General features: G+C 36.4%; 3 protein-coding genes across 4 annotated transcripts; 1 reads left to right on the plus strand and 2 right to left on the minus strand.

Annotated features, from left to right (window-relative positions):
• Positions 1-319: 319 nt before the first annotated feature.
• Positions 320-1,350, minus strand: LOC138892938 (uncharacterized). The gene is made up of 2 exons (XM_070176697.1): positions 1,006-1,350; positions 320-397 (listed from the first exon to the last, which is right to left on the minus strand). The coding sequence occupies exons 1-2, from the start codon at positions 1,348-1,350 to the stop codon at positions 320-322; spliced, it is 423 nt and encodes a 140-aa protein (XP_070032798.1).
• Positions 1,351-3,136: 1,786 nt separating this feature from the next.
• Positions 3,137-8,473, plus strand: LOC104119660 (acyl-coenzyme A oxidase 2, peroxisomal). Its single transcript, XM_009631533.4, has 7 exons — positions 3,137-3,703; positions 5,583-5,698; positions 6,269-7,149; positions 7,272-7,451; positions 7,542-7,708; positions 7,785-7,908; positions 8,299-8,473. The coding sequence occupies exons 1-7, from the start codon at positions 3,249-3,251 to the stop codon at positions 8,458-8,460; spliced, it is 2,085 nt and encodes a 694-aa protein (XP_009629828.1). The 5' UTR covers positions 3,137-3,248; the 3' UTR covers positions 8,461-8,473.
• A 901-nt stretch (positions 8,474-9,374) lies between these two features.
• LOC104086490 (protein ALTERED PHOSPHATE STARVATION RESPONSE 1) lies at positions 9,375-16,661 on the minus strand. 2 transcript variants are annotated; one of them, XM_070175189.1, is made up of 5 exons: positions 15,021-16,661; positions 14,812-14,886; positions 12,505-12,710; positions 10,402-10,625; positions 9,375-10,224 (listed from the first exon to the last, which is right to left on the minus strand). In XM_070175189.1, exons 1-5 carry the CDS (start codon positions 15,991-15,993, stop codon positions 9,558-9,560), a joined length of 2,145 nt encoding a protein of 714 aa, XP_070031290.1. In that variant the 5' UTR covers positions 15,994-16,661; the 3' UTR covers positions 9,375-9,557. The 2 variants fall into 2 exon arrangements, with proteins under 2 accessions (XP_070031290.1, XP_070031289.1); XM_070175188.1 differs by having other exon boundaries at positions 14,809-14,886; positions 15,021-16,660.
• Positions 16,662-23,913: the final 7,252 nt, after the last annotated feature.

The following is a 23,913-nucleotide window of genomic DNA, read 5'->3' on the forward strand; positions in this document are numbered from 1 at the left end:
CACAATTTTAACTTTCAAAAATAATTTTCATCTCATCTTCAAAAACTAATTTTTTCAAGTTCCAACCAAATCTCTGTCCAAACGCTAGCTAAATTTTGGCTTTAACCCACAATCTCAATGCTCGTTTTCCAAGCCTTGGGCAAATATTTTTATATGTTCCTAATAGATATTTTTCATTCTGTTCACGAGGTCAACTCACGATTATTTTTCATTATGTTCACAAATTCAGTGGAGCCCACACGTGGGTCTGAAAAGGGTAGTATGTACGTAGACCTTATGTCTACCCTGTGAAGGTGGAGAGGTTGTTTCCGATAGACCATCAGCTCAAGAAAGATGAAAAGAAACGATAGAAGCAAACAATATCAACAATAAAGGCTAGAAAGATAATAACAACAATCTAAAAAACAAAAAAATTAAGGGAAGAAAGCAATAGCAACAAGCAGTAGCAGCGACAAGATACTAGAAAACCGAAGTGGGAGATAGTAGGAACACAACATGTAATACTAGCAATCTAAGAACAAGACACTACCATACTAACCCTAAAATCCCCGGTATAGAACATGAATACGCTCGACTACCTACTAACCTTCTATCCTAATTTTCGACCTCCACACCCTCCTATCAAGGGCCATGCCCTCGGTAAGCTGAAGTCGCGTCATGTCCTGGCTGATCACTTATCCGCAATACTTCTTTGGCCGCCCTCTACCTCTTCTCATCCCCACCAAAGCCAACTGCTCACACCTCCTTATTGAGGCATTTGAGCTTCTCCTCTTCACATGCCCGAATCATCTAAGCCTCGCTTCTCGTATCTTGTCCTCCATGGGGCTACATCTACATTTACTCGGGTATCTTCATTTCTAATTTTATCCAACCTAGTATATCCGCACATTCATCTCAACATTCTCATTTCTGCTACTTTAATCTTTTGTATATGAGAGTTCTTGACTGGCCAACACTCTGCCCCATGCAATATAGTCGGTCTAACTACTACTCTGTAGAATTTACCTTTATGTTTTGGTAACACATTCTCATCACACAAAATGCCGGCCATTTCATCCACCCCGCCCCTATACGATGTGTGACATCCTCATCAATCTTCTCATTCCCTTGGATAACTGACCTTAGATACTTGTAACTTCGTCTCTTAGAGAAGACTTGTGAATCAACCCTCACGTCCATGTCTGATTCCCCCGTCACGTTGCTAAACTTGCACTCCAAGTATTCTGTCTTAGTCCTTCTCAACTTGAAATTTTTGGACTCTAGGGTCTGTCTCCAAACCTCCAACTTCTCATTAACATCGTCTTGCGTCTCATTAATTGGTATTTTGTCATTGCGAATAACATACACCATGGTACCTTTCCTTGAATATAGTGCGTCAGTGCGTCCATCGCCAAGGCAAATAAAAATAGGCTAAGCACATGTCTTTGGTGTAACCCCATCACAACCGGAAAATGACATGAGACTGCTCACATTGTCCTTACCTGAGTCTTAGCTCCATCATATATATCCTTAATCACCCTAGTGTACGCTACGGGAACACCGTTAACCTCCAAACATCTCCAAGGAACCTCCCTTGAGACCTTATCGTACGCTTTCTCTAGGTCAATAAACACTATATGCAAACCCTTCTTTCTTTTCCTGTATTATTCCACCAACTTCCTAACAAGGTGGATGGCTTTCGTAGTCAGACGTCCCGACATGAATACGAACTGGTTCTCGGATATAGACACAGTCCTCCTTACTCTCACGTACATTATCCTCTCCCAAACTTTCATAGTATGACTAAGCGACTTGATACTCCTATAGTTGTTATAATTTTGGATATCTTGTTCTTGTACAATGAAATCATCATACACCACCTCCATTCTTCGTGCATCTTCTCCGTCCTAGAAATGATGTTAAACAGCCTAGTCAGCCACTCCAAGCCTGCCCTACCTACATACCTCCAAAATTCTACCAGAATTTCATCTGGCTTGATCGCTCTGTCTGTGCTCATCTTACGCATAGCCTCCACGACCTCCTCAATATTTATGCGCCTACAATACCCAAAATCTCGACGACTCTCAGATTGCTCCAAATTACCCAACACAATGTTCACGTCCCCCTCTTTATTCAGGAGTTTATGAAAGTAAGTATGTCATCTTCGCTTAATTTGTACCTCTTCCACTAAACTATGTCTTCCTCGTCTTTGATGCACCTCACTTAGTCCAGATCATGAGCCTTCCTTTTACTCACTTTGGCCAGCCTAAATAGCTTCTTGTCCCCGCCTTTGTCCCCCAGTTCTTCGTACAAACGACCAAATGCTGCAGTCTTAGTCTTCGTGACAGCTAACTTCGCCTCCTTCTTAGCCTTCTTATATCCTTCTCGGTTCATCCTCTTCTCCTCATTGTGCTCTCACTAACTTCAAATATACCGCTTTCTTTGCTTCCAATTTTTCTTGGACCTCTTCATGCTACCGCCAGTCCCCTTTGTAACCGCCAGAATAACCTTTCGAGACTCGTAACACTTCTCTCGCAGCTTCCCTAATACAGCTCGTCGCCATAATCCACATACCATTCGCGTTCCCATTACTCCTCCTGTCCCCATAGCTAACAATTTTTCCTCAACTCCTGAGCTTTTTCCTTAGTCAAGACTCCCACTTGATCTTCGATCGACCCTATTTTGAAGAGCCAAAAGCACAATTAAGGACTAAATTCGGAGTTTAATCCAATGGGTCTCTTAAAAAGTCGAAAGAAACAAATCAACAACCAAGTAAAGAGTTGAACAACAGGCTCCTCGACGATAAAATCTTGCATATTTGAAGTCAAATTTATGCAAAGTCCTTCTCATAAACAAGCCAATTAAATGAATGTTGGACTACAAACTTAAACCAATAAAGAAAGAAAAACAAATCTTCCAGAAAAAGGGAAAAGCCAAAAATATGAAAAAGATATTAGTCTTGAACTCTTGATAGAGACAAATCTCATCCAAATCCTTATTTGCCCATTCCTATCTTCATCGACATTGAAATGCGCGCCAAAAATAGCAACTACCTTCTTTCCATCCAATAATGTACTTCCACGTGTCAGGCCAGCCATCATCCCACGTCACACTCACGTTCCGTAAAAACTATTTCAACTCTTCTCCAAACTCACTCCAACATTTCCAACCTCCATAACCATAAAAACATCATTCTCTCTCTCTACGTATACATACAACAATTCTGTATCTATACATTCATTCGATTCATTGTATTTTTTCAAGATTCAATGGAGCTTCAAAAGATCAGCTTAAAGGGTGTCCAAAACACTGAAGAAAATCAAGAAACCGTAAACCGGCGAATCCAACGGTTGACTTTACACCTGAACCCGGTTCAGGACGTCCCTCCGGTTCACTTAGAGCTGCTAACGTGCGCGTCGGGGAAGGCGAAGGCGATTAACGTGAGCACTGTAACACTGTCGGAATACATGCGAGGGAAGCATAGGGATATACAAGAACAAGTATTTGCTTACTTCAGTTCAAGGCCAGAACTTCAGACGCCAATTGAGATATCAAAAGATGAACACAGAGAATTGTGCATGAAACAGCTTGTGGGGTTGGTAAGAGAAGGTGGTATAAGGCCGTTTAGGTATGTGGTTGAAGATCCGGCTAAGTATTTTGCTATTGTTGAAGCTGTTGGAAGTGTTGACATGTCACTTGGCATCAAAATGGGTGTTCAATACAGGTTATTTCTTTTTCTCAACCTTTTGCTTTTATGTTTGCCTGATTTTTAGTATCTATTGTTTTGCTAGCCTCTGTTTTGTTTGTTTGTTTTTATTGTTTTTCTCTTCCTTTGGGGGGAGTTAGAGGATTATGGAATTTAGTTATTTAGGTTTAGTTGGTATGATCAATTTGGTACTGAGTAAGATCATACTTTGAATTTCTTTTTCTCTACCCCTTGCTTTCATTTTTGACTGTTTATTGTTTTTTGCTAGCTTCTGTTTGTTTGTTTTTATTGTGTTTCTCTTCTTTCTTTTTTTTTTTTTTTGGGGGGGGGGGGGGGTGGTAAGTTAGAGGATTATGGAATTTAGCTATTTAGGTTTAGTTGGTATGATCAATTTAGTTCTGAGTAAGATCATATTTAGATTACTTTTTCTCAATTCTTTGTGCTGATTATTTAACCAGAAAGATCAGAAAATATAGGTAATACTATTATAATTTGTGAAGGTAGTCTTATATCTGTCTTTTCTTCTCTTTCTGTATGTAGTTCCTGGTATTAATTTTGAAGTTCCTTGTTAATGGAAATTGGTCTAGCTATGTTAAAACAATATTGCTGTTTGTTTTCACTTAGTTAAACATATCTTCGTCGAGTACAACAAGGAGGCAATCATTGGTATAGAAAGGTTGACGGCGTAGCCATGGGCAGATCCAGTAGTTTTTGCCCAGATCCTGTATATTTATTAAGAATCTATTAAAATTCATAAATATTTAACTGTGTATCCAGTTATTATTATATATTAACTTGAGGTCGCTGCAAGAGCTAATAAACTTTAAATTTTGGATCCGCTTCTGGCAACATAGCCACCTCAACATACTAATGAGTTTTGTTATTAAGTTGAACCAAGTTGTGCTATTACACGACTAGGCTTTTGCTATTGTCTTCCCATTGAACTAGCAGCCATACTCTCCAGTTTGCATTGATGCCACACAACTGCCATGGTAAAAGAGAAAGGGGGTAGCTGCAATTTCTTTCTTAGCAACTTCAGCTCTCTTGCTTGCTTCATTCCTTACAATGCCTCTGATGAAGCTTCTCAAGATCCTTTTTGGGTTTCTATAGCTTTCAGTTGAGTTCAAGAGCAGTGATAGAAACAGAACAGATAGGCTTCCTTTTGAATAAGATGGTAGGGACCAATCTGATTCTTATATTCTCCTAGCAGATATTTACATAGGGTTCTAGTCAAGGCCTTGATCCGCTCTTTCGTGTTTGTTGAGGTAAGCCAAGGCTTAGTCAATGTTGTCAATCCACTTGACTCATAGCCGTATCTCCATCTAATCCAGACCAGAAAAAATTGAGCTTTACGACTCTCTGATCTTCAATTAATTCTCCTTTAGGAAATAAGGAAGACCTGAATGCCAAGAATAACAGACTTCAATAGCGGACATTATCCAAGAAAAACAAAGATTCTTAACTAGATTTTACAATTGGACGTGTAAAATCAGCTATAAAGTTTTTTGCTTTTTTGTTATTATGTGCAAATGATTTAAGTTCTGTAAAACAACTTGTGGCCATGCTTTGCTTGCTCCCAATTGCCAACTTATCATCTATGGAAGTATGCAAGAAATAGAAAATGATGCTTCTCAGAAAGCATCATCCAAACCTTAAGCTGGCTGGTGACCAAGAGTACCCCTAGTAAAACTTACATACCATAGGGTTGTTTTGGCCAACTATCCTTTTGTTAGTGTGTATTTCCATTAAATGATGTCAGCGTGGTGTAATTTTCTGTTAAAGTTGCATTTGTTTCTGAATCTCTATTGCCTGTAGCAACTATGATAGATCTTATGTTTTAAGTTTCTTGTTAAAAGAGGTAATAACAAATTCTTACCTTACTGGACTTTCAATGCAGTCTTTGGGGAGGTTCTGTCATCAACTTGGGAACTAAAAAGCACAGAGACAAATACTTTAATGGTATAGACAATGTGGACTACCCTGGCTGCTTTGCAATGACAGAACTTCATCATGGTAAACTGTGTTGTACCACTCTTTTATTATTATCGCTTTCACTATCAACTTCCATCTTATAATCCCTGGTAAAAGTCTGTAATGTTTCTGATGTTCTTTGGTGCGGTTGCACTACACATACAATTGTTTTAGTACCTTTTCTCCTAAGACTGTGCAATTACGTGAAGGGAGATGATACTTGTCTATCACATAAGTAACCAAAGTAGTGATAAATCATTTACACATTGGCTCAATGCATATAAGAAATGTTGCTAGGAATTTGCAAGGTTAGTCTGTTTTGTATTTGTCTGTGTCCGTGACTTATTTACATCATTATTTTCCAAAGAAATGTTAAGATCATTTTGTCGTTCTCTTTTGCATTAAAGGAATATTAAGGCAAGATCACTGAGATATCTTGAAGTTGAAGATGCGGTTATGTATAGACGGGGCAGCTGATGAAGTATAACGCCCATAAGAATTCTGCTTAATTGAATTAAAAAAGACTTACCATATAGTGCTTGTTTTGTTTTTATTTTGATAACTAGGACACTTGGATTTACTCTAATTTGTTTTGATCCTTTGGCTCATCAGGTTCAAATGTTCAAGGTCTTCAGACAATTGCCACCTTTGATCCTCTCACAGATGAATTCATAATTGACACGCCAAATGATGGGGCTTTAAAGTGGTGGATTGGTAATGCTGCTGTTCATGGAAAATTTGCAACAGTTTTTGCAAAACTGATGTTGCCAACTCATGATACAAAAGGTGTTACCGACATGGGTGTTCATGCATTTATTGTTCCGATTAGGGATATGAAGACCCACAAGACACTGCCAGGGGTTGAAATACATGATTGTGGCCATAAAGTTGGCTTGAATGGAGTAGATAACGGTGCATTGAGATTTCGCTCAGTAAGAATTCCACGAGATAACCTTCTTAATCGATTTGGAGACGTCTCACGGGATGGGAAATACACTAGCAGCCTGCCTTCAATTAGCAAACGATTTGCTGCCACACTTGGAGAACTTGTTGGTGGTAGAGTTGGCCTTGCGTATTCTTCTGTGGGTGTCCTCAAGATTGCTGTTGTTATTGCAACAAGATATTCTCTGCTACGCCAGCAATTCGGTCCTCCCAAACAACCTGAAGTTAGTATACTTGACTACCAATCTCAGCAGCACAAGCTTATGCCAATGTTGGCTTCAACGTACGCATTCCATTTTGCCACACTGCATCTGGTGGAGAAATATTCTGAAATGAAGAAGTCTCGTGATGAAGAACTGATAGGGGATGTACATGCACTTTCGGCAGGGCTTAAGGCCTATATCACTTCTTACACAGCAAAGTCATTGAGCACATGTAGAGAAGCTTGTGGCGGCCATGGTTATGCCGCTGTCAATAGGTTTGGAAGTTTGAGGAATGATCATGACATATTTCAGACATTTGAGGGGGACAACACTGTTCTTCTACAGCAGGTTCAGATTTTGAGATTTCATGTTCATGCCTCTTTCATACTGAAAGAACTGTTCTGTTTCTCAATGATTTTAAACAAAATATAATTAATGAATAGGGTGTAACAAATTTTCTTGTGATCCAGGTAGCCGGTCTTCTATTGAAGCAGTACGGGGAGAAATTCCGAGGTGGGCAGCTCACTGTTACGTGGAACTACCTAAGACAATCCATGAATTCTTACCTCGCTCAGCCTAACCCAGTAACTGCTAGATGGGAAGGCGAAGCTCACCTACGAGATCCTAACTTCCAATTGGATGCTTTTAGGGTGAGTATTTTGTGGTCATCTGGTTGAGAGTGCATATTGGCATACAACAGTATTGTATATCTAACTAAGCTGTAACTGCTCCTTTTCCAGTATCGTACATCAAGATTGCTTCAAAGTGTAGCTATCCGGCTTCAGAAGCACTCCAAGACTCTTGGAGGATTTGGTGCTTGGAATAGATGCTTAAATCACCTCTTGACACTTGCAGAGTCTCATATTGAATCCTTCATCCTTGAAAAATTCATTGAAGCTGTCAAGAAGTATTCCCAATCACAATTTGAGAAGCTTGTTCTTTCCTTCAACTAGTATTTATCTAATTATCTCCTTTTTCTACAGTTACCCTGATGAAAACTCTCGTGCTGCCCTAAAACTCGTGTGTGATCTTTATGCCTTGAATAGAATCTGGAATGACATAGGAACTTACCGCAATGTGGACTACGTGGCTCCCAACAAAGCTAAGGTAAGAATCTAGGGAAAATTTTCTGGAACTGCAGTTACTTCATCTTAATCTCTAAAATCTAACAATGAATGAAACTTAAAACATTCTAGAGTATTATTTTGGATTGTCTGAATCAAATTGTAGATTTGCAGTTTAAGTATGGTTTCTTATGCTCAACATGGGAAGCCCAAGGTTTATTGTGTCTTTGACCCCTTTCATTGTAGATGCTATAGATATGTCGTAGTTTTGTCAACTCTCCTTTTTTGATATCCATCTAAACTGAATGGTTCTTGGCAAATATGGTTATCTTAGAAGTCGAATGAGCAAATACTGAACCTTTTTTTTATTAATTAACTCTCTCAAGTCAGGTCGATTTTCTTTCACGTCTGACCATCCGCTTTTGATTAACAGGCAATTCACAAGTTAACAGAATATCTATGCTTCCAAGTTAAGAATGTCGCAAGGGAACTTGTTGACGCCTTTGATCTTCCAGATTATGTTACTCGTGCTCCAATCGGTGTGCAGGCTGCATCAGAAGCTTATTCACAGTATACTCAGATTGTTGGTTTTTAGTTTTTAACAAAAAGCGGGCGGTTATCTTTTCCTGTTTTTGTTCTTCATCGTCGTTTTCACTGTTCAAAAGGTTCCCCCTTGTCGGTGAATAGTGGGTAGGAGGGAAGAAGAATACAGAAGGGTGGTTAAGAGGTTCCTTATAGATATACTAAAATATGTATCCCCATTGGTGTCAAGCTTCCTGTATCACTTTTATCTTGGTAAGAAAGCTTGATGAACACTTGTTGCATGAACTATTGTCAACAAGTTGTTAAAAGGCAAAATTGATGGACTTGTCTTACATTAAATAAACATGGAATAAGTGATCTGAAGGAGCTGTTTACACTTTGCATATCTGTTTTCACCATCATTCTTGAGTGAAAGTGGAGAGATCGTTTCTGATTTATCTCTGGCTCAAGCAAAGCACCGTCATAGCTGTTTCGATCCTGGGACCTGTCGGTTGTGGCCCACCACCTTATACAAAATAAAGATTAAAAGAAATATTAGAAGTTTTCAAAATTTCCTATTAGCTTAAGAGTCTCATAGATTTAAGACTCCTAGAAAATACATGACTTAAAGTAAATGCACTAACATGACTAAACACAACTAATTGATATCACATATAAACACTATTTTTCTTCTGATTGTGTCCTATCTTTCACTAAAGTTACACTAATTTCAAGAGATTTTATATGACGCAGCTTTGGTCAATATAAATTTAGGTTTACTTCATCCTCATTGAACATCGATTTCACACCTATGAACAAAGTATCTTGAAGTTGGTGCAAGACATAATTAAACCATTTCAAGAGATCTTGCTAGTATGATTGCACATCCATCTTTAGTATCCACATCTCTGCTTTATTCATCTAGTGGATGTGCTGGACTTTAACCTCCCAACATTAACTACCATATAACGTTGCTGGACGTATGAATATTCTAATGCAACTCATAAATAGATCGGATATTTAATGATTAAGCAGATTGCTGAGTGCATCCAAGATTGTTATATAGTAACCTAATTTTCACCAAAAGGAGAAGGGATAACCTTTATCATTCTTGATGTACAAAAATATACTTTCATAACTTTAAAAGTAAAAGTAATGCCAACTATGCAATCATATACTAAAAGCTCTTGGTGGTGGCCGGTAGTTCAAATATGCATTTCGAGCTGTATCACATTTCTGCCTGATATCTTCACACATCTTCAAAGAAGCCTCGGAAAACTTGGTCAGACGGTCCAGAACCCTTGTTAAACTGGAGTGTATGCAATTCAAGTTCGACGACTTCTCATCATTCTTCTCTTCATCTTTAGCCTCCGATTCCTCATTCCCTGTATCAGGAGCAGTTTCTTTCTTTTGCAGTTCCTCAGAGTGGTGCCCAACAGAATGCCGTAAGTCATACAAAAAGTCTTTGATGGCATCACTAAGTTCTTCCGAAGGCAGAGATTTTATCCCAGCTGACCAGTCGCGGCAAAGCACAAATATTGGTGGGGCCAGAACTCTTCTAGGGGAAAATGCTCTTCTGCCTTTGGTTCGCTCGCGTGGATGCAGGATGCAGTTTTGCAGCCAGCTGTTAAGAGCTTCCACATATAATGTATGGCTATTAATCCAGTCCGCAAAACTCAAGCCAAAACACTCTACTTCATCCTGCAGCTGACTCATAATCTGCTTTTGAGTGTCACCCTGAGGACTTGAGGCCGAAGCTTTAGCATGGTATGCTAGGGAGATGGTTATATACTGGGCATGATGGCATTCAAGCATTGCTCTCCACATTCTGATCAATCTGCAAGGAGACCAGATATTATGAATCAAATAGTAAATATAATAGCACACATACAACGCACATGCACGGACAGATGGCCCAAGAAATGAGGTTTAAATAAATAAGTTCCTCAGATTAAAGATGTCCAATAGCAGGATAAACCTAAAAAAACTGTTATTCTTAGTTCTTAGTTCTTACCCTTGGATAAGTTCCAAAAGTTGAGGCAGCAACTCCTCATCCCTCATTTTCTCTATCCGCTTTGATATTGAATCAACAGAATAAAGAGCCACCCTGATGCGCGAATGGAGATCTTTCACCACTGCCCGTGTTTTGTCAATTATTTGGGTGCTAACATCTTTGGCAAATTGATGCCTAAGTTGGTTACACTTCCGATCATACTCTCTCCTGATTGACTCAATTGCCTACAGATAAAAGCAGAATGGCAGCAAATGAGCTTTGAAATACACATGAAAAAGAGAGCTTAATATAGTCTATTGAACAAAGGATAAAAAAATAACTTATTATCTTCAAGATACTACAAAAATGACATGCCTTCCCCTGTACTCTATGCTGTGCGGACTCTTCAAAATCCTTGCCGAACTCGCATTGACACACCAGGGGTGTGGATGTGGGATCCATAACGGATTTGGTCAACTTACCTTGGGTACTTTCACTACCTTCTATGACTGAGAAGTATAAATTATACTTCTATGACTGAGAAGTATAGATTATACTTCTATGACGGAGAAGAGTATACAACAACAACAACCCAGTATAATCCCACTAGTGGGGTCTGGGGAGGGTAGTGTGTATGCAGACCTTATCCCTACCCTGGGGTAGAGAGGTTGTTTCCGATAGACCCTTGGCTCCCTCTCTCCAAGAACTCTTCACCTTGCTCTTGGGGTGACTCGAACTCACAACCTCTTGGATGGAAGTGGAGAGAGAGAAAGAGAAAGAGAGAGTATGAGAATGCTTTTATATGTGAGATATCTTATGACTAAAATATTGGTGTTTACAAAGAATGAAATTTTATTAGTTTTAATTCAATAACTTTAACTAATCGAAATATATACTTTATATGTCGTAATATATATTTATTGGCCATATCCAGCAACCGTATCCCCACTCGGATGCATCATGAAGGCTCCGACCTCTAGATCTGCACCCCGATCGGATACCCGCACCCGAGTCCGAGCAACATAGTCTATACTTCATCTTCATTTCCCCAAGATTCAAGAACAATGATGAGGTGTGAAGTACAACAAAGCCATGGAAGGTCCAAATACCGAAATGAAAATGCATCTTATCAATGCAAGTATCTATACTAAAAGACACTTGAATCCACACTGCTCTTTGACTGGTCGCTAGATATTGGCACCAGTGAGAATTCGAGTAAATGAAGCTCCTAACAAGAACAGCTTCTGAAAGAAGTATTTTGCAGTCTAAAGAAAACTGTAAACTGACCTTATTAGGAAAAAAAGGAAAAAAAAAAAGGGGGGGGGGGGGGGTTGTCTTTTGAAAGAGCACTTCCTCAGCAACTAATAAACCCCAGCAGGGAGATACATTTGGACATCATTGAGGAGACAAAAAGCGTGGACTTCTATACAACTGAAGCTCAACGATAATGGATGTATTTTAACCATTATGAAGGGTGAGGGTAGGAGACTGGATAAAAGAAACTTGCTCAATCACCTCAAGCTGAACAGAATTTTTTTTTTCAAAAGGAAAAGTTGGAAGGCAAGGTGTTTAAGTGCAAAGCCTGTCGTCGTCAGCAAGAGACTTGAAGTGCAATAAAGTGTTCAGTGTATATAATGTGAATGATTAATATAGAAGGCCCACATGAAGTATTGTGGTCATCAATAAAAGGAAGTTCTTTTTGAACTCTCTTGTAAACTTAGGGTAGTCAAACTGGATCACTCTGGAGAACGTTGTTCCTAGTAAGGAATTCCTCTATATAGGCTACATTTGTGTAGTTTAGGATGGCCATTGGGAAGAGATATACTCAGCTTCCTAAATGAAAGAGTCTTTTCACGCCACCTGTTATGTTCAGACTCGAAGATTCTGCATACTTTTTGTTTAATGCGTCATTAGCTACTAAAATTATCTTTAATCTCAAATTCAGATGTATTTTACTCTATAAACCAAATTCAGCAACAATTCCTTGGAGTCTGCTTCTTGATATCTAAAGATTCAGCTCTTATTTATATTTGAGTCACTTGAGCTGTAAATTCAAGCTCCCTGACCTTGTCCTGTGCCAATGTAATCTAAAATAAACAGGACACTCAAGTTTAAGATCAGTACCTTCACTTCATCATAAAGTTTCCTCTCCCATGCATAAACTCTGTCAAGGGTGGATGAGTGGCTTCCAGCGATCATGCAAAAATCTTCAACAAAATCACTCCCACTATCATCATTGTCATCCTTACTATTTAGAGGATTCCTCGATGAAGATGATCTTGAGGATGTGGTCCTCTTCCAGGTAATCACCTTTGTTACATGTTCTGCTTCTGCATAGCACTTGAGAATTAGAACAGCAATGAACACGCAAAATGAGTAGCAGATACTTGATCAGCTATAGTATAAACGCAAATGATTTTTGTGAAAATGACCTGTTGCTAGCAAATTCATGGACTACAACCCAGCCTGAATCACATAATTGTAACTCTATAATCAATTGTCTAACATCACTCCAAACAACTTTGATACTTATGCTTTCAGTTCCATTAATAGGAAGATGTGATTTAACTCCTATATTCATTGGAGCACAATAAAACTAGAATTTCTTGAATTGTGAACATTTTAGTCTTGACTTGAATGTACGTTAAAAATCGTCCATTTTGTAACGCCCCTAACTGTCTGACACCATTCTATTAATAATATTTGTTTAAACTTTCACAAGTTTTAAGAATTCAAATCACTTAACCAATCAAAATTTGTAAATTGATATGATATTTTTCCATTGACTAACTTTAGCAATTCACAGATCAAATTAACATCTTAAACTCCATACACCATCAAAGGTTAAGATTAATAAAAAAGGAACTCCATGAGTCAAAGTCATGGCCATCACACGTTGTAACCTAGGACCTCAGTAATCTTCTCCGAGTTGACCAAAAACTAAAAGTTACGGGCGTCAAAAAAAGAAACTCCATGAGTCAAATCATGGCCATCACCTCTGCATTCCCCAATCTCTACCATCTGCTCACAATTCTCTTCATCCCTCCCCCACAGCCTTCACTGTATTTGTTTTCTCTCTTCTCACCTCTCTTATCCCGTATATATAGTCACATATTTCTCCTGCTTCCATTATTATTATTTTCTTCCTTCCTATTTCGATCATTTCTATACCCCCTTTGTTCCTTCAATATGATATACACACCAGCTTTCCACCCAAACTTGACAATGCCCATTCCACCTACCCAAAACCCCAGCTAGCTCAAAGAAGAAAAGAAGAGGACAAGAATTATGTAGGAAGAAGACTCAACTATGACTTAAAATGACCTTGAAAGAACAAATAGCCACTTTCAAAACAATTGTGGTGGATGCATGTGCTGCAAAGTTTCCTACTGGACCTCCTTTGCTAAATATGTCAACATTCAGACTTAAAACACCACTTCATAAATATTAAGTTTTGAAGTGTTCCAAAAGTTTAATATCAACCATTTGCTTCAAGTAAGCTCAAAAAATTGCAAAAACTATTTTGTTCATATTAAAAGCAACTGATTTCCAGCAAAAAGGCACGAGAAGAGGTAGAGGGCGACCTAAGAAGTATTGGGGAGAGGTGATCAGGCAGGATATGGCGAGACTCCAGATTTCCGAGGACATGTCACTTGATAGAAGATGTGGAGGTCGAGCATTAGGGTTGTAGGTTAGGAGGTAGTTGAGTCGTGCCTTACTTCGTACCATTGTGGGACTAGCCATGTAGGATTTTTGTCTAAGATAGCTAGTGGCAATGTTGTGGCTTACTATTTCGCTTTTCAGTGCATGTCCTATTTACTAGCTATCGCTTTTGCTTTGCATCTTTCTTCTGGATTTCATGATGTTCCTATTTTTCGTATGATTGTTGTGGTGATACTAATATTTACTAATATTGTCTCCCTTTGCTTTGCATCTTTCTTCTGGATTTCATGGTGTTCCTATTTATCCTATGATTGTTGTTGTGATACTAATATTGTCTCCTTTTTGTCATTTTGTCTTTTTATTTTTTTGAGCCGAGGGTCTTTCGGAAACAGCCTCTCTACTCCTTCGGGGTAGGGGTAAGGTCTGCGTACACACTACCCTCCCCAGACCCCATTAGTGGGATTTTACTGGGTCGTTGTTGTTGTTGTTGTTGTTGATTTCCAGCAAAAAAGCCTATAATACTCAATCTTTAAGCCTCAGAAGTTACATGTCGATGTGATAATCTCAGTAACGCTAAGCCTTCATGAAGTAAACCCAAGTTTATTACCACAGAAGTAATACAAGTAAATCCACAAACTCTGCAATCTAAAATCTGAACTTAGATTTATGTTTCCTCTTTTGAGGTTCTTGTAATGTGTAACTAAATAACTAAATTGGCAACTTTTAAATGAAGACACGACTTGTTAATCCACTCAAGGAACTTACCACCAGACATGTTTGCACCCGTTCTTCTGCAGCAAATTGGGCCCATGGAAGACAAATAGGTCGACACTGATGATTTTCCTGAAGAAGGAATGTATTAGAACTTGACCGTAGCTAAGCAAACACATTTGAATTTCAGTAGGTAAAAGATGCAAAAACCAAAGTTAGGAATAAGAGAACATTTTTCAACGTCTCTAAGAGATTAATTTAGTTACCTTTGGCCTCAGAATACCCAACTCGGATTTTGTTAGCTTCGAGCATTCTTGAAATCTCTTTCCCGGATTCAGATGCTCTAAAGAATCGATGCTCAATGTCCTTTATGCTAGAAAGAAAATCTTTGGCCCTATGAGTTATGAACTCTGAAGGATCCTCTCTTTCATCCACTAAAGACTTGTCTCCCCTTGAACCAGATACTGTTTTACTAACCGAGCCATTCACTTTCTGCTCACTGCTCACATTCTTGGCCTCACCATCAACTACTTGCTGACTATTGTTCTCACCCCTCTGAGGCATAACTGAACTAGAATCATGAAATTCCAATTTACCATTACCATTACTTCTAGGCTCTGATTTAGGTGTCAAGAACTCTTCTTGAATCCCATTATCACCATCATCATTATCTTTTTCATCAAAGTTGAGTTGCCTACCATTATGTTGTGTGACAAACCTAAAGCTATCATTATCAGTAGGGTCAAAAAAATCCCAAGAACCTGAATCTGGGGGTGGTGGAGGGGGTAGTGGGGTAGAGAAATCAACATCATCTACAACATACATATTGTTTCTTGAAGGTGGACTCAACCTGACAGTAACAGCAGTAGGTCCAGAAGAAGACCTCATATAACTCAACCTAGTAGCAATAACAGGAGTTGGTGAAAGGGGACTTCCATTTAACACAGGGGAATCTGAAACCCCACCAATGTGAGATGGTGATGGTGATGGATATGAAGAATGTGAAGGGGTTTTGTCAAGCTCAGTAGCTGAAGTTGTTGATAAAGATGATTCTATTAAAACCTCAGCTTCAGCATATCTCCTAAGAGCAATGCCTATATTTCTCAAAGATTGAACATACGAAACATGTGCAGCTGCTAATGCATACCTTGAATCAACTGCTTGCTTTATAAATCTCTTCCTCTCTTTGCATAATCTTAGAGCTTCACTCCTTTCTGATTTTGAGCTTGTTGCACCCATTTTTATGCCAAAAAAATTCACAACACCCACTTCACAAAATTGAGCCTTTTTACCATCCTCAGTACAGAAAATGTAGATTTTTCCCAAAACACTAAAACCCTTAACGTCAAACCTAAAACCCTTCTTTCATCAAATGTGGCCCAAAACAGATTTTGGAAAAAGGGTAAACACCTTTCTTCAGTCTTCAGGTTTTACCAAAATGTCCTTAAAACCCTAAACCTGAACTTGGAAAACAGATTAAACCTTTATACGTAGAGAAGCAAAGAGAGCAGAGTCATTCAAGAGACGACTGAAACCCCAGAAATGGGAAAAGACTATATATTTGTGTTTAAGAAGTTGAAGAAAAGCTAAAACAGAGTGAAAAGAGGCAATGCTGAGAAGAGAGAGTTAAAAGAAAAAGAAAAACCTTAAAGCCCATAAAAAGGGAACCTGAATAGATTGGAAAATCAAATGGAAACGATTAGCAGCGCAACCCATGCATTTCAGTTCAACTTTTTAAGCAAGTGTACAGAAGGGGACATACTGAAATGATGAGAAAAATATGGAGAGAAGAAGAAGAAGAAGAAGAAGAAAGGAGGGAATCTTGTACAGTTGATGCATTAGCCTTGGAATGTGTGCGTGAATGCTACTTTACCTTCATATTTTTCGAGTTTCGACCAAATAATTAACAAGGTCCAATAATATTTGTTCTTTTACACTCCTTTATAAATTGAGTTTGACAGTTTGTTTGGTTGTTACCGTATTGTATTGTATTGTATTGTATTGTATTGTTATTTTGAGTATAATATTTATTTTGATTGTTAATTAAATTTTATTGTATTGTATCGTTAAATTTATTGTTACGAGTGTCATTTTATGGAACGATCGATTTGGTATGGTCGCGTCGTTCCTTTATTATTTTCTCTTATCTTGCCCTTCTATATTATTAAATAATCTTATTTTATCTTTTAACCTATCATTTTATATAATAATTCTACTTCGTACCTTATTTTAAAAAAAAAAATATTACAAGTTTATTCTCCATATTGTTTGTGCATGACTTCATGAAACGACGAAAAATAATACAATATATCCAAATTTTATATACATCAAAACGATACAGTAAATACAATACAATACAATATTATACGATACATTATACAAAGATACATAACAATCATCCAAACAAGCCATAACTCTAATATACACCTTAGTATCAAGTATATCTTTACCTGTTATAGCAGTTAATATATGTTGTGTGTAAGATTACACTTCTACGTTTTATATAGAAGATTATGTACTGATTTCACTTATGTGATCTAATGGTATAAATTTTTATTTACCATTGTGTATATAAATTAAATTCAAATTGATTAATAGTGCTTTTGGTTTCTACCAAAAAGAAATTCGTTGTTAAAGTAAATAATTTGGACTAAAATCCATCAACCTCCCATTGCATATTAACTTTTGGTTTTGAGATAACGGAATGTATTATTGGGAGTATGCTCCTACTTTTATAATAAATTTGTTGGTTGCTGATTCAGATTCAATCTAATAAAAGACTTCGTTTGAGTTAAAAAAAAATTACTCTTTAATCACAAATAAGTCGAAATTAATACAAAGTTAGTATAGATATAAAATTCGATATAGGTAATATTTTCCTAACTTATGTAAGAATTTGTTTATTATTTTTTGTCAGATAAGACACTGGATAATAGTGCATGAAATATTTTTATAAAAACACTTGAAGACACTTCTTTGGAATTATAGTTCTCGATGTGTTTAATATAATTGCGCAATACTTCATATATTATCTTATTTAATGATTCATATATTATAATTTCTGCAAATTAGTTTTGCAAATCATGTTATTATTATTATTATGTTTAATCAATTAAAGAAAGCCAGAAGATAAATTACAAAAGAAATGACTGATGACAAATAACAAATGACTCAGCACTAGATCACACCTTCACAACACTCTAGTGTAGAAAAGCAATGAATTTTGCTTTATTTGGAGGAATTTTTGTTGCATTGTGTGGCGATAGCTTTCAGGATTTTGAGTGTACAAATAGAAAGGAGAAAAACCATTTGCCTATCTGGCAACAAGCATTCTCTTTAATAGATCTGTGTCAGTGAAATCCCAACTTTTGTTAATATAGTAACGACTAATTAATTGCATTACATAGGTAAGTGCGCTTTTATGACTAAACTGCCCCACTTTAACGGCTCCTTTTCTGTGTTGTGCAGTCTGTGTACTATTAGAGAAAATGACATATATAGTCCCGTATGTTTGTGGGTTAGTCTAAAGTGGTCCTTTAAATATTACTTGAACAAGTTTAGTCCTTTATATTTATCAAAATTGATCACTTTTAGTCTCTATTATTATTAAAACATAGAGCGGAGTTATCTTTGACGAATTTGACTCCCTAAGAAGCATAAGGTTCGTTTACTTAAGAAATCCGTCTAGACGAACTTCTAAAGAGTTATTTTTCTCAATTTGTACCTTAAGAAAATCTTATCCAAGCAAATTGAATGCAATATTTGTTTTGTTCGATCTTTCATTATACGAGTTAGGAATGAATCATCGTTTATATTAACTTAGAATCCTTAATAACACTCCTTGTTATTGAAATATGATTTAATTAGGAGAATTTATTAGAGAAGCTTATCTAAATGATTTCTTAGTTTACATGGCTCACATGCTTCCCATTAGCCAAATCTATCAAAGACAATTTTCCATGTATTATAAATGTAACAGAAACCAAAAGTGCTTAGTTTTTGTAAATATAAAGGACTAAAATTACTCAGATGCATATTTAAAAAACTATTTCAAATCCGTCCCAAACATAAGGGACTATTTTTATGATTTAGTTCTTTTTGTTTCTGTTTAACTTTGGAAGAAATTATTAGAAGGGGAAACAAGTAGTTACTATTTGAGTTAGAACTTTATGAATAGTACAATGTTTCTAATTGACCAGTTATTAAGTATTTGTAGAGGGGACAAGTATTAGTGGGTTACTACACCCACAACGTCAGGTCCTACGTAAATAACTTATACATACAGATGAGTATACATTACTGGATATTCCCAACTTTCTAAAATTGATAAGATTGATTTTTAATACTTTATTTTTAGTTGAATATTCCTCTTACTTTTTATAAAAACGTTTCTTTCTGAGCATACTGAGATCTGAATCTTTGCTTTTCTACTTCTCTTTGACAGTATATTTCTATGCAATCTGCCCTTCTGTTTCTTTTTCCTTTTTATCACGGAGTACTTCAGTGGCTTTATGGATTCCTATGTATTGCAGTAAATTTTGAGAGTCAGGACAAATTAATTGGTCAATAATGGTGTGATTAAGCAGGTACAGCAGCTTTTAATTTGTCTTATTACTCATTAACACAATGTGAACAGGTAATTTTTGCTTAAACACCTTAAAGTTCATGCATATTGCAATTAGCCCACATGTTTTAGCAAAGGCAACAATAAACTCCCTGCAAATGTACCCAATTTTTACTTAGAAAAGTATAGTATGTAGATATTTTTTAAAAAGCAATAAATTATTATAAATAAATAGATATATGTACTCAAAAATTAAAAAAAAAAACTATGACAATCAACCCTACCAGAAAACGAATTCCCAAATCTCCATAATGACCTTGGTTTTTTGTCTTTAGAAAAATTAAAAGAGCACCTCTTTTAAAAGTCTAAACCTGAATTACCTTGAACGTTTTAAAAGCTTTTAGAGCTAGACTGTTTTTCTCTTAAGGAACCTAAAAATAATACAATATCTCTTTTTTAAGTTTAACAGCTTACATTCAAATAAAAAATTTGATATCTTTTCTTGGAATGTGTATTGACATAAGTATGAGTTTTCTACTCTTACAATGAAAATATAGCATGTTTGACCAAGTTGAAAAAATTAACTTATTTTCAAAAATATTTTTTTTTTAAACTGCTTTTCAAAAAAGTACTTTTGGAGAAAAACAATTTGTGTTTGACTAATCAATTTGAAAATTACTTTTAAACAATACTTTGTGTTTGGCCAAGCATTTCAAAAAGTGATTTTAAGTGTCAAATTACGAATAAGGGCATAAAGAGATTTGCTTAATAGTTAATGTTATATAAATAGATAAATAATCAAAAATATTTATTATTAATGATAATAATTAAGTTTTTTATTTAATTAAGAAAAAATATAAAAATAAAATTGTAAAGTACTTTATTCTTTCAAGATAATTTAAATATATCAAAAAATCATTCAGTAAATATAAAAGTTCATCGCAAAAGTCATTATATATTACTTAATAGTTTAAACTAAGTAAGGTTATTTTGGTATATATAATATTTTGCTAAGGGTATTTTTGGTAGGAAAAAAAATCAAAATTGCTTGTGCTTCTAGGGAGAAGCTACTTTTTCTGCTTTTTAAAAATTGCTTCTGCTTCCCGCCAAACCTCCTCCCCCTCCCCCTCCCCCCTCCCTAAAAAAACATTTGGCCAAACACCTCAAATTGAGGGGAAAAAATACTTTTTTGAAGAAAAATTATACTTTTGACTTGGAGAGAAACTTGGCCAAATTAATAATGGTAACTTTGCAGAGGATTGGAATTAGTTATGGTAATAGTCAAGATAGAGAATAATATAAATCAACAAAAGGCAGTCTTCACCAAATATTCTTAAATTAGTTAGGTAATGACAGCACTAGAGCTAAAAGAATAGTCGAAAATCTCCAATCTGTTATAAATATATTATATTATGGATGTTCATTTAATACTCCGTTGTAAATAAGCTTCATGAAGAAATTTATTCATATGAGACTCCGCCGTAAATATATTTATCTATTTAGTACTCTATTGGAAATAAGCCTCCTGAAGAAGCTTATTATTTTGGTACTCCCTTATGGATAAACATTACCTCCGGTAGAAAATTATCTATATTAGGTACAATAGCAGCTTACAAACAGCTTAGACAGCAGCTTGCAGTAGCAGCTTACACAACAACTTCCTTTCTTCTATAAATAGAGGAGTTTTCAGTTCATTATGTACATAAGTTTGAAGTTTGAATAATATATCAGTTTCTATCTATACTTGTCTTTACTTTACAGTCTTTATTTTATAACACGTTATCAGCACGAGTCTCTGCCATCTAGAGCAAATACTTTGAAAGTATTAGAGGTACGAACTTTTCTTTTCTAAATAATGTCAAATCTTTCTAAACTTGAATTTGTAGCCCTGGATATATCGAGCAAAAGCTACATGTCTTGGGTGCTTGATGCTGAAATTCATCTTGATGCGATGGGTCTGGCAGACACTATCAAGGACAAAAATCAAGCATCAAACCAAGACCGTTCCAAAGCAATGGTATTCCTACGCCATAACCTTGATGAAGACTTGAAAACGAAATATCTCACTATTAAAGATCCAGTCATACTGTGGAATAATTTGAAAGATAGATATGACCACCTGAAGATGGACGTTCTTCCACTGGTACGTTATGATTGGACTCATCTAAGGTTACAAGATTTTAAATCTATCAGTGAGTATAATTCTGCTATGTTCAGAATTATTTCCCAATTGAAACTATGTGGTGATAATATTACTGATCATAATATGTTGGAGAAAACTTTCACCACTTTTTATGTCTCAAATATGCTCCTGCAGCAGCAATATCGAGAGATGGGATTCAAAAAATATTCTGAACTTATCTCACATCTTCTTGTAGCCGAGCAATATAATGGGCTATTAATGAAAAACCATGAAAGCCAACCTACTGGTTCTTGTCCATTCCCTGAAGTGAATAAGACGAACTTCCACAAAGCTAAGCGTGGAAGAGGACGTGGCCCCAGTCGTGGTCATGGCCGTGGTCGGGGAAAAAACTCTAATCATGGTAATAATAATGCACCAAAGAACCCTCCTCACCACCAACAGTGGAAAGGGAAGGAACAAAAGCATGAAGCGGTGCAAGCAGCAAAGCCAGAGCACCTGGTTGAGCTTTATCAAGTCTCCCTGAAGAAGACAGAGAAAAATATTGAAACAAATTTTATTTCTGAAGATAATTTAGACTTCATGTATTTGGATGTAGCTGATTACTTTACACTCCCGGAAGGAGAAACAAGTCATGTGATCGGTGATGAATCTGTAGAGATATAAATATTTTAATTTTTGTTGTTTATAGTAGATAGTATGGTTATGTAATTATTATACATAAATAAAAGTTATGCTTTGATAATGATATTTACTATCATATTTATTTTGTTTATGTCATTTTGAAGAATATGGATAATCCTCAAATTATGTTTAGATCAAAGACCAATCATGAAGATATTTGTGTAATTGATAGTGGAACAACTCATGCCATATTCGAAGATCAGAAATACTTTTTCTTATTTGCATAAGGAAAAAGCAAATGTTTCAACAATTTTTAGTAATATAAGTTTAATTGAAGGCTCCGGAAGAGCCACTATATTTCTATTTAAGGGAACAAAACTTATAATAGACAATGCATTATTATCCTCCAAGTCCCGAAGAAACTTGTTGAGTTTTATAGATATCCGCCAAAATGGGTATCATGTTGAGACGATAGATGAAATGAATATGGAATATCTTTGTATTACAAAGAATATTTCTGGCCAGAAGTGCATTGTAGAAAAGTTACCAACTTTATCTTCTGGCTTATACTATTCAAAGATTAGTACAGTTGAAGCATACTCTATCGTAAAGCAGAAGTTTACTGATTCAAATATTTTCGTGCTTTGGCATGCCGTTTGGGCTATCCTGGATCAATAATGATGAGACAAATTACTGAAAATTCGAGTGGATATCTATTAAAGAACCTGAAGATTCTTACAAATAATGAATTTTCTTGTGATGCTTGTTATAAAGGCAAAATGATTACTAGACCATCACCAATGAAGGTTGACATGGAATCCTCTGCCTTTTTAGAACGTATACATGGGGAAATATGTGGACCTATTCACTCACCAAGTGGGCTGTTTAGATATTTTATGGTCCTAATAGATGCATCTTCAAGATGGTCTCATGTGTGCCTACTATCATCTCGCAACCTGGCGTTTGCAAAGCTATTAGCCCAAATAATTCGATTAAGGGCACAATTCCCAGATTATCCCATAAAGGCTATTCGCCTTGATAATGCTGGAGAATTTTCATCTCAAGCTTTTGATGATTATTGTCTATCAGTTGGGATAAAAGTTGAACATCCTGTAGCTTATGTTCATACTCAAAATAGCCTTGCAGAGTCATTTATTAAACGCCTGCAATTGATAGCAAGATCACTACTTATGAAAATAAAATTGCTCACTACTGTTTGGGGCCATGCTATCTTGCATGCAACATTACTTATCCGTCTCAGACCGACACATTATAATAAATATTCTCCTTCACAATTAGTTTTTGGTCATGAACCAGATATTGCACATCTATGAATTTTTGGATGTGTTGTATATGTGCCAGTAGCACCACCACAACGCAGTAAGATGGGCCCACAGAGAAGGTTAGGAATATATGTTGGGTTTGAATCACCCTCTATTATTCGCTATCTTGAACCATTGATGGGAGATTTATTTACTGCTCGATTTGTAGATTGTCGGTTTGATGAAACAAATTTCCCATAATTAGGGGGAGAGATAAAGGAAATCAAAAGAGAAATTGTGTGAAAAGTTTTATCGTTATCTCATTTTGATCCACGTACCCCTATATGTAATTAGGAGGTCCAGAAGATCATCCATTTATAAAATATAGCAAATCAAATGCGAGACGCATTTACTGATTTGAATAGGATAACTAAGTCACATATCCCTATAGAAAATGTGCCTATCCGAATTGATGTTCCAGTAGGACCATCTACTAAGCATGAGAGCTAGTGAACCTAAAGCACGCCTAAAGCGTGGTAGGCCTTTGGGTTCTAAGGATCGAAATCCTC

This window comes from Nicotiana tomentosiformis, chromosome 5 (genome assembly GCF_000390325.3).
Source record: "Nicotiana tomentosiformis chromosome 5, ASM39032v3, whole genome shotgun sequence".
Taxonomy (NCBI): Eukaryota; Viridiplantae; Streptophyta; class Magnoliopsida; order Solanales; family Solanaceae; genus Nicotiana; species Nicotiana tomentosiformis.